General features: G+C 50.0%; 3 protein-coding genes across 5 annotated transcripts; 2 read left to right on the top strand and 1 right to left on the bottom strand.

Moving 5' to 3' along the window:
• The first annotated feature begins 19 nt into the window (after positions 1–19).
• LOC100680220 lies at positions 20–2,045 on the top strand. Its single transcript, XM_008218530.3, has 3 exons — positions 20–474; positions 558–1,189; positions 1,284–2,045. The coding sequence occupies exons 2-3, from the start codon at positions 749–751 to the stop codon at positions 1,689–1,691; spliced, it is 849 nt and encodes a 282-aa protein (XP_008216752.1). The 5' UTR covers positions 20–474; positions 558–748; the 3' UTR covers positions 1,692–2,045.
• A 507-nt stretch (positions 2,046–2,552) lies between these two features.
• Positions 2,553–8,805, top strand: LOC100678458 (serine/arginine repetitive matrix protein 2). Of its 3 annotated transcripts, XM_031921193.2 has the most exons (9): positions 2,559–2,936; positions 3,011–3,167; positions 3,743–4,153; positions 4,641–5,188; positions 5,275–6,034; positions 6,177–6,581; positions 6,671–6,768; positions 7,258–7,477; positions 7,568–8,805. In XM_031921193.2, the coding sequence occupies exons 3-9, from the start codon at positions 3,884–3,886 to the stop codon at positions 7,709–7,711; spliced, it is 2,445 nt and encodes an 814-aa protein (XP_031777053.1). In that variant the 5' UTR covers positions 2,559–2,936; positions 3,011–3,167; positions 3,743–3,883; the 3' UTR covers positions 7,712–8,805. The 3 variants fall into 3 exon arrangements, with proteins under 3 accessions (XP_032451842.1, XP_031777053.1, XP_031777054.1); XM_032595951.1 differs by having other exon boundaries at positions 2,553–2,936; positions 3,011–4,153; positions 6,677–6,768; XM_031921194.1 differs by lacking the exons at positions 2,559–2,936; positions 3,011–3,167 and adding an exon at positions 3,462–3,641.
• LOC100113530 (CXXC motif containing zinc binding protein) lies at positions 8,745–9,851 on the bottom strand. The gene is made up of 2 exons (XM_016989436.2): positions 9,589–9,851; positions 8,745–9,491 (listed from the first exon to the last, which is right to left on the bottom strand). Exon 2 carries the CDS (start codon positions 9,468–9,470, stop codon positions 8,982–8,984), a length of 489 nt encoding a protein of 162 aa, XP_016844925.1. The 5' UTR covers positions 9,471–9,491; positions 9,589–9,851; the 3' UTR covers positions 8,745–8,981.
• Positions 9,852–9,992: the final 141 nt, after the last annotated feature.

Below are 9,992 nucleotides of genomic sequence, written 5' to 3'. Positions count from 1 at the left end.
CTGCTTATACTTATCGCTCGGCGGCTACCGCCGCAACTATACTCTCAGGCTCAGGTTAGGTTATGTTGGCAGTTGGCGCTCGTGCGCGGTCTGTTGCGTGTTCGCGCTGTGTTGCAGTGTACGTCGCATATACTTGTATAGCTATATGTACTAACATTCTACTATCGCATGCAGTTGGCGCACCGCGCAGGTAGTGCACATTTTCTCGCGTCGCGCGCAACAATCGCTGTTCGTCGTTATAAGTACTTGCTGTGATCGGTCTCTTCATGCGCATGTGTGGTGCGATGTGTCCTCGTCAACTATCAAGCTGCATTAGAGAATAGAGAGAGGGCCGAAACTTGAATTGGCGTTCTCCACTTCGAGCGGTCGCATTCATAATTTTTCGCTACATCGCTACATGTGACAATGTGACACATCAACTTACATAGTATGTACATGACCACATACTATAAAAAACCCAAAGTTGCAGCGCGGGTACGTGGCGGATGAGATATTGACCAGCACCATATATACATTATGAATAATAATGTAATATGTAAAAGCGATCCCGATTCTAGGACGTTGAGGAAGAACGAGAGGTTAAGTCGTGGATCGTCAGGATATTATGTCGACCTAACCTTAACTTGAGGCATCGTTGTATCAGCGTCGTTATATATATATAGGTACCTACCTATAGACATATGTCAGCTGCTCGGCAGCGCCGGCGGTAAATTCAAATCCACACGTAAGCTTTATCGAATCGGCGAGGATGGAGACGCACAAGTTTCTCGGTGAGTTTATCGACCTGTACAAAAGCTACCCCTGCCTCTGGAAGTACAGTTGCAAGGACTACCGGAACAAAACGGTCAAGGACAGCGCATACGCGGCTCTGCTCGACAAATTGCGAGAGATAGATCCTCGCGCGGACAAGAACAGCGTGATGCGCAAGATCAATGCCCTGAGGACTTCCTTCCGCAGGGAGCACAAGAAGGTGCGCAGGGTTCAGTTGCAGACCAAGAAGAAGTACGTGCCCTCCTTGTGGTACTACGAGCTGTTAAAGTTCGTCGTGGAAAAGCAGGATTTTACCGAGCCACCGCCAGGCTTGGCTATTCTGAATTGGTCTGCTGAGCAGAATGCGACGAGTGCCTCCGTTGACGCTCACTCGGACGATCTGAAATCCGACTCGGCTATGGACTTTTTCGAGGATACGGTAATCTCTCACGCTTTTACATGCGCATCTAGCCTAATACACATGTATGCCATTGTCATTGTCCTACGTGCCCGCACGTTTGATCGTTTTTCAGGAGAGCATAGATCTCGAGTCGAATATCCAGATCAAGCTCGAGCCGTCGACATCCTCGGCGAGCTCGCCCACTCTATTGTTGACCGACGAAATCCCCGAGCAGGAAGTCGACACGATCGTGCGAGAGGAGGCAGCAGCGGCAACAAGAACGGTAACCGATCGCGCACGCAGCCCGCTCAGGCAAGAGTCCTCGAGCGCGCTCAGCGCCACCGGCGAGCGGGCTGCGGACCTTGACCGATTTGGCTCCTACGTAGCTTCCAAGCTCAAACGCTCCAGCAGGAAACAGAGCATAATCGCCGAGAAGGTTATTGCTGAAGTGCTCATGAGGGCGAATCTAGGAACTCTAGACGAAACGACCGCTCTCACGGACACTAACCTGCCACCTGCGCCCAGCTCCTGTTTGCCCTGAAAAATCAGCCCCGGCTTATTCCTTTTTTCCTGATCTCATCTACTTTCTCCGCGCCTCTGTCTATATAATTTATACAGTTTATTATTTCGCTGACAAATCGATTCATAGATGCTGATGTTTTCGTGCGTTTTTTTACCACATTACGTTACAGTACATTACTTCATTATTACTTGATAAGTATAGCTACTATATATGTGCATCGTGCCTTATTTCATAGACGCCTCGGAAATTTCTGACAATAATCCAGCGACTGTGTATACATATATCATAATGCTATTGTCATAAGACAGCGTAGGTTGCTCATACTGCTGGAATACTTTGATACCTGTTACAATAAAAGAATTAAAAAACCAAGTGTTGCGTCATGTGAATTTCTTAGTATATACGAGGATCGTATAAAGGAGTAAGCAAAATGTTAGAGATTTCTGTATGCATCCACACTGTTTTGTGTTGTATCGAATCAGTCGAGGCTGAATATGTGCGGATATTTGGCATATTTACAGGTGTAAACAGTCGACAAAAGCTTGGCCAACTGCAGTAACTAAAGTAAAGGCATAGAATACTTAGTACTTGTGCCTACCTATATAGCGATGAAAGGAGAGCGCTGCCGCCGTTCGACGGAGCGTAAGCGGAACTCGACCTGTAATAGTATTGATGCGACGGTGCTAGACTGCAACGGGAGAGGGAAGGGCTTGCGGAGCGCGAATAAGAGAAGGAAGCTCGAAGCTGTATACACACCTATATATATATATATATATATATATATATACTATACGCCCTACACAGCACGCTGCAGGGTATAAGTATAGAGCGGAAGCGAGAAGGAAGGTAGAGTGAAAAAGGGCGGCTCGCCGCTCGCCCCCCTGTCTCTCCGTCTGTCTCTCTCGCGCTCCGATAGTCCGATCCCTGTCCCTGCGTCTGAACTCCGGGCTCCGGCCGGCGCCAGCGCCACCGAGAGCCGGCGACAACGCCGCCAACCAAGTAGATCCTTGCAGTCGTGAGTATGCTGTTGCTGGCGCAGGCCGCTGCATACAGCATAGGCCGTACGCGTGTCGCGTCCTCCGTACCAGTGGGAGCTGCCTATAAGAGCTTTCCTGCTGCACTTGCGACAAGGTCTTGTTCGCTGTGCAGGAAAGGGTCAGTGCGAAAAGTGTGCAGTCGCAGCTGGGACTTGGAGAAAACCGACTTGGACGCTGGAACTCGAAGGATCCGCACGCGAGGCTTCTCGGTATACGCTGCATCCGTGTACGTAGAATGTGCATGCGTAGAGCACGCTGCACGTGGAGCCTTTTCGTTAAGAGCAGCAGCTCGTTCCGCAGGTTGCGGGACACGAAGGATAATCGTCATCGCAGGGCCGATCACGGGCGCGATGCAGTGCAGGAGGGCTTTGGCTCGGACTTTGGCGGAGCAGCCGAGGACAGATTTTAGCGGCAAGGGGCTCCGGCTTCGCCATGCTCGACCTTGCAATATCAAGCGGTACGTCTCATTGCACCTATGGACATTGATTCTGCCGTACGTTTATCCGCACTCTTCCTTTCATCTCTGCAGCTACTGCTCTGATGCACCTTTTAACACTCCTTCTCGTCTTCTCGCATTCTGCTGCACACAAGCGCTGCAGGATAGCGTTCTTTCTCTAATCATATACATATATGTATAATCATTGGTAATTGTTATACTGATACTGATATTGATATTGATATTGCGCTGCCACTGCTCCTGCTGCTCCTGCTGCTCCTGCCGATGCTGCTGCTACATGTATGCGAGCACTAGGTCCGCTGCAGCCGCCGCGATCGAATGCAAATAGACGTATAAGTATTATACGCGAGCACAAGTAGTAGAGCTCCGGCTCGCGTCGGCCGCGCGGCTATGTTTTCGTATACACCGCAATTCTGACAGGCTCGAAATTTTAGATATATCCACATCGGGCCCTCGTAGTGTTTACACGATTACGTGCGTAGTCTAGTATCTATAGAGTGTCATACTGTAGTGAATTAATTGCAATTAACTCATACTTTATAGCGGATATAATTTTTCATTTTCAACGCGTATAGATGTCCGTAGGAGATGAAGCGAGTAGGAGACTATAGAGAGATGCAACCTCGGAAATGGCTTGTGCTTTTCGGTATTGTCTACCCATAGAGTTCCGCCATCGGTACCCGCACACGAGGGTGAAAGAGTAAATAGAGCGAAGCATGTTCGGGACGAAAATAAAGAGCTGGATGGAGGCGCAGATAGCGCGCTCCCGGGCCAAAAGGAAGGAACGAGCTGCGGGAAGAGTGCCAGTGACTGCTGCTGCTGCTGCTGCTGCTGCTCAGCCACCGCCACCGGCAGCGCTGCAGGCGAGGCTGCCGCTCTGGAACCAGCCCGCCGCCGGGGCCCGCCGCGACGATCAGGAGGCCTGCAGCACTCTCTTCGATCCGCAATTTTTTTTGGCTCCCGCCGCCGACCACGAGTTTAAAGAGGTGATCCCGCCTTCTCTTCCCTCCTCCCCCCTCGTCTCTAGTAGCATGCTTCTCTCACTCTCCTTTTCTGCACGCATACGAGGAATAAGTAGTTTTTCTCCGTTTTCTTCACTCACCTTCACCTAGCGCACCATCTACTTATGCATAATATTACGTGGGCATGCTCGACTGATTCTGTGTGGCTTAGCTGCCGCGACACTCTATGCAAGTCAAACAACAAGTTGGAAAATCAATGCGCGCGCGAGAGAGAGAGAGAGAGAGCGTACACGCGGCAGACGGCAATATCCATTATTCGCAGATAACAAGCTGACCTAGAAACGCGGCTCGAGGCACTTGTGCGAGTTTAAAAAAAGCCGAGCCTGCGCCGCGTGCTCATTAACGGCCGAGTCGCGGCTCTCTCGCTCGTCTCGCTCGTCTCGCTCGTCTCGCAGAAGACCGCGGCCCGCACGTGGCTCACGCATATTCACCATGAGCATCGCACACGCAGATCCTGTCGGCGCTGCCGGTGTCCTCCTCGAGCCTCCGCGGCCGCGACGAGTCGGCCCAGCACCACGTGCAGCAGCACAAGGCCAGCGCCGCGGTCAACCTGTCCTCGCCGGAGAGCGCCTACAGCACGGGCTACTCGACCGACGGGACCTCGCCCTGCGCCACCTACGCCCCCGAGCACTACATCAGAGTCCGGCCGGGAGCCGGCAATGCCGCGGAGCCGCCGGAGGAGAACCGCTGGCGCAGGCCCACTCCGCCGAAGAGCAGCCGGCCGCTCGCGGACGCCGCGCACCAGGCCCGCAGCCCGTCGGCCAAGCCCGGCCAGCTCCTCGGCGATGCCCACGCGCACGCGGCCGACCACCCGGCCCAGCTGTTCTCGCCGAGGAGGATGCCCCCGCTGCTGGCCAGCACCAGCACCCAGGTCACGCCCGCCAGGACGAGTCGCTCCTCCTCGAGGCCGCGGCCGGCCCGCCCGGAGCCCGCCGGCAACCTGCCTCGCATGCGGGACCGCTGCTGCCGGCAGGAGAGCCTCAGCGTCGGACGCAGCCCGTAACTATACCTTGCCACTATTGCACTCTGCCGCATGACGTTGTGTGCCCGACCGCCGCGAGTAAGCCGCGTCTCGCGTCCCGCAGGGTCAACCGGGCCGTCTGGCGACGCGCCGGCTCGGCGGCGCTCCGGCCGCGCCGCAGGACCAGCAGCGCCAGCAGCGGCGCCAGCAGCAGGAGCGGTCGGAGCCGCAGCCTCAGCAGCGACGGCAGCAGCAGCAGCAGCAGCAGCAGCCGCAGCAGCAGCGGCTGTTGCGAGAGGAGCGCCGCCGGCCCCCTCAGCACGTCGCGCAGCCCCAGCAGCAGCAGTCGCAGCCGCAGCAGCAGCGAGGACGACCTGACGCTTAACGAGCTCGTGGGCAAGTTCGACGAGAACTACCTGTGCGACAAGCGCGGCTCGAGTTCCAACGGCTACAGCTCGTCGGCAAACTTCTCGTCGGAGGCCAGCGCCAGCAGCAGCCTCGACCGCTCGAGCGCGAGCCGGAGCCGGCCGCCCGGGCTGCGGGCGCAGCAGCAGCAGCAGCAGCAGCAGCAGCAGCAGCAGCAGCTGAGGAGGCGGAGAAGCCGGCCCGGCCAGCTCGAGAGCAAGGAGCCCGAGCCGCCGGCCAAGACCGCGGAGACGAATCGCGCCCTGCTCGAGCGGCTGCTCATGAGGAAGAGCTCCTCGAGGCGATCCCTCATGGTCAGGCCGGTCTGGGGCGCGGGCGCGACCGCCTCGGCGAGTCGAAGCCTCGGCGGCACGCCCATCTGCCTCAGACGGAGGAATCGGCTGCTCGTGCCGCAGCCCCCGCCGGCGCCCCTCGCCGCCGCGGCCAAGGCGAGTCAGCTCCGGGCCCAGCCGGCACTGGTCGGTAGCGCGTATAACGATATACACCCATGCATGATACGACACACTCACACGCGCACGCACGCACACACACACACACACACACACACACACTGTGCATGTGTTATAAGTATGCGAAACTTGAACTCGGGGCGCGCCGCAGGAGGGCTGCGCGAGCTCGCTCAACGACATCTCGGCCTCGGAGCTGGCGCTGCTCGAGGCGGACCAAGAGGCCGACCGCAAGTACGCCCAGCTGATAATGGAGGCCGAGCGGATGCTCATGAACGTCCAGCAGCAGTTGCAGCGCGACGAGTCCGCGAGCAACAGTCGCCGCGGCTCGAGCGCGTCCGTCGCCAACGCCTCGGACAGCTGCTCCCCTTCTCGATTCCCTCGGCGAGCGTACCTCAGCACGGCCTCCGCGCCGAACAGGCGGGTCGAGCTCATCAAGAACGCCGAGCTCAATATCGAGCTGGCCCTGCTCAAGAGCCGGAACTCACAGCCCGAACTCTCCAGCGGCAGCATCAAGGATCTCCTCGATCATTCCAGTCCGAAGAGACTGCTCCAGCAGGTATGCTGTGAAATTAACCGCTAAACTATTAAACTAGAAGACTGTCGTTGCCAGGAGTTTACTTACCGCGAGTATTTCATTCGTTGCAGCAACAGAAGAAAACGATTGATCCTGCTCAGCTGGCTGCTGCGCAAACAACCGCTGCAACTCTACGAGCTGGCACTAACCCGGCTTTCCCGGCCTTCCAGTGAGTACTCGCACCTATGTTGTATGGGGAATAGTATATTGCCTGGATATTAAATTTCTTCGAATACCCGCTTTTCGGGGCTCAGCAAATGCCAAGTTTCCAGAATGGGAGTGCGTCAATGTTAACAGAAAAAACCACTGGTTCACGTCGCAGAGGACTGCTTTGGGGGGATACACTTTTTTCTCTCTCTCTCGGCTATTTCAGCTTCTGCAGGGAAAAGTTGTCGGCTATTGAACTGAGATGCCGAAAAATTCTGAAAATGGGGAACGGTTTGAAAACATTGTTACAGAGCACTCTTCTCGTTTTTCACTGGTTTTTCTGAATGTAGTGTATCGTAACGAATAGCAGAAATCGCCCAAGAGAGCTCTAAGATGCGGGCTCGCCCCATTTGGTGCCCCCAAAAACTGATGCACTTAGAGAAATGTCCTCCCATCCACTACTTACAAGCGAGACACCGATGAGTCAATGATAATGCATAAATTTGTAAAGATCGATTGATGTTCATCCGGTCGCATCAGCGCTAACGCCACAACATGATTGCAAGGAATTGAGCGCGGTCTCTCAACATTACGCGTGTCCACAAAGCGAGCCCGTCAAACGGAAGGTGTACGAGGATCAACAAGACGGCTGCCGACTACTTCAGCACCAAGCTGCCCCTTGGCTACGAAACTCTGATGGCGATTGCACGGCTACTGATCTTCAACCGCAGGTTTAAAACGTTATTTCCATTCATATACGTGACCGTTTGTATCTTTTCCTCAGCCAATCGATGATTTTTGTAAAATTTTAATTTTGGCAGCATCAACATTTACAATCAGCTTCGGCATGCTCCTCTTTGTCGCAGCTACGCAAGCATGCGTTGATTGAAACCCTGCAGGGTCTCAAGCAAAGCTTGGAGGACCAGTCGGCATCTCTCAAACTCAACTGTCTTCGGCCAATATAGGCAGTTTTGTCTACAACTGCCATCAACTACTATTGATACTACAATACTCCTACTAACTACTACTGCTACTACTATTATTACTAATAATACTTCCTTCCTTAGTCATTATTCCTAAATAGACTGCCTTGAAGCTATTTTATATACTATTATATCGTAATATGCAGTAATTGTAGGACTATAATTTAACAATCCAGTACTGCACTAGTTCACGTGATAATGAAAATATACAACAAAAAAGCTACCACAATGCAAACTTGCTCCTGAAAGAGCTATATAATTTGAAAAAATCGTTTCAACAATCATCAACACTTGTGCATCACGAGATTGGTTTTTTTTAAAATACTTTTTCTATTAGTTACACAATCTCACACGCTACACTGACATCTGATTCCTCTTAATGAGGGACCACCGTAACTTCTAAGTGAGCTGGACATTGTGTGTCAAGGAGATCTGAGAGAACGAAATAATCCAGAGTACGCTTTTAGCCAGAATAAACAATAAAAGATCAATCTGATCTAACCCAAAGCGTTTAACCTGTCGAAAATTATATTTTATGTATTCTTTTTCCAATAGGATTCTGTTAATAAAAGCTCTTGTTTTTCTAAAAGTTGGGAGCAATCGATAGCGTGAATTTAACATTGGTAGTATATCTATAAATGGTGGCCCCTTGAGTATATTTACTTTGACTACTGAAAAAAACTTTGATAAGTCTCCAATCCCAAAAATTGGTGGACCCAGACTGTGCATAAATGCAAAAAATCTTCGTATCTAATAATGACATAGAAAAAGCTGCAGTTTCTACGTTTTCAGCACAGCATTATTTACTTTGTGAAATGTGAAAAAGCAGTAACTTATAATTATGTTAATCATTCAGCCAACTTGCTTGGTTCCTCAAGCAAACAAAGCTTGAGTGTCTCTACTAATCTAATAGCTGTCATTTCTGTTCAAGTCGCAGCTTTTTTTTAGCGAAGGATGCTGTAAAACAAATGCGATAAAATTTTATAATGTGCAATAAGTAACTTATAGATTGTTCTATATACATACAATTTTCTTATTATACTCATTAAAATAAAACGTTGAACATCAAGTTGTAATCTATGGGTTTTTCTTGCTGTACATAAGCCGAAATCAAGTGTGAAAGATACAATAATAAAATTTAAAGCCCAAGTGACATGAAAAGCATTGCGTATAGAATCATCTCAAAATTCCTGGGTAAAAAATGCATATATTTTAAAATGTATTTATTTATTGATATATTTGAACCTATAAACTATTTAACTCTTTCAAAGGTATGCTCGATCTCATCAATGCTAACTGGTTGATTGGTTTTGTCACAATAATCTCCCCATTCTCCTTCACTGAGATCTACGTCGGTGAATGTTTTACCATCATTGCAAGTCTTAACTATCCAGCCTTCTCTGGCTGAAAATTCTCGTGGTTCTAAGCCCCGACAATCAAAGACAACAATGGTTTTGAATTGACCATAACTGTCCTCCGTTATTCCACTTATTGTTTCAGGCAGAATATTTAAAGAGTTTTCACGGGCACACAGTTTACACTTACTAATAAAATGATTTACTGCACTTCCTCTTTGAGCCGGTGTCTCTTCAGCTAACGAAGCATAGTTCCATTTGTTAGACAACTCACCACAGTTGTTGCAAGCAAATTTGAGGTACCAACGAAAGTCTGGATTAGGTGAAGGGGTTAAGCTTTCAACATTTTCCAGATTGGCTTTGAGCTTCAGTGCTATTTTTACCATTTTATTGAATACCAATATCAGCTGAAATGCATGCATATACATATTAGCAAAGTAGAGTTTAGAAGCAACTAATTTGTTCAGCTGGCAAATATACACATAGGTATCTGAAGTAACTTACATACGAAAGACAATATTTGTAGAATATATGGTATATTGCTTATTGTCAAAGACATGTACTTGTGTATGAAAATGTGTAAATAGTGTCAGTAAAGTTGATAATTTAAGATGGCCAAACAACGCAGATGAGTGAATTTGTTGTGAGTTTGTTGCTGAGAGAAGTATTGTGCTCCAACCTCTAAAGGAAACATATAAGAATGGGGAACAAGGAAAACGGGACATTGGAACTGATAGAATTCAACTACATATAAGTATAATATTCACGCGACAGTTAAAAATTCAAAAATTGACTGCTTATAAGTATACAGAAAAGGTGCCAATTCTGTATGTGAGTTTTATGATTCAACCAGGTTAACTGATCTGAGTACTTAATATTTCCATGTTTATGTAAAAAAGTCGAAAAAA

The sequence above is a fragment of the Nasonia vitripennis genome, chromosome 1, assembly GCF_009193385.2.
Source record: "Nasonia vitripennis strain AsymCx chromosome 1, Nvit_psr_1.1, whole genome shotgun sequence".
In the NCBI taxonomy this organism is placed as follows: domain Eukaryota; kingdom Metazoa; phylum Arthropoda; class Insecta; order Hymenoptera; family Pteromalidae; genus Nasonia; species Nasonia vitripennis.
This window is presented reverse-complemented; position numbering and strand designations above follow the sequence as displayed.

Coding starts and splice junctions, on each gene's coding strand:
- LOC100678458 (XM_031921193.2), top strand. CDS start 3,884: ATGTTCGGGACGAAAATAAAGAGCTGGATGGAGGCGCAGATAGCGCGC. Junction 4,154..4,640: donor CCGACCACGAGTTTAAAGAG/GTGATCCCGCCT, acceptor TCGCACACGCAG/ATCCTGTCGGCGCTGCCGGT. Junction 6,035..6,176: donor TCCGGGCCCAGCCGGCACTG/GTCGGTAGCGCG, acceptor GGCGCGCCGCAG/GAGGGCTGCGCGAGCTCGCT.
- LOC100113530 (XM_016989436.2), bottom strand. CDS start 9,470: ATGGTAAAAATAGCACTGAAGCTCAAAGCCAATCTGGAAAATGTTGAA.
- LOC100680220 (XM_008218530.3), top strand. CDS start 749: ATGGAGACGCACAAGTTTCTCGGTGAGTTTATCGACCTGTACAAAAGC. Junction 1,190..1,283: donor TGGACTTTTTCGAGGATACG/GTAATCTCTCAC, acceptor ATCGTTTTTCAG/GAGAGCATAGATCTCGAGTC.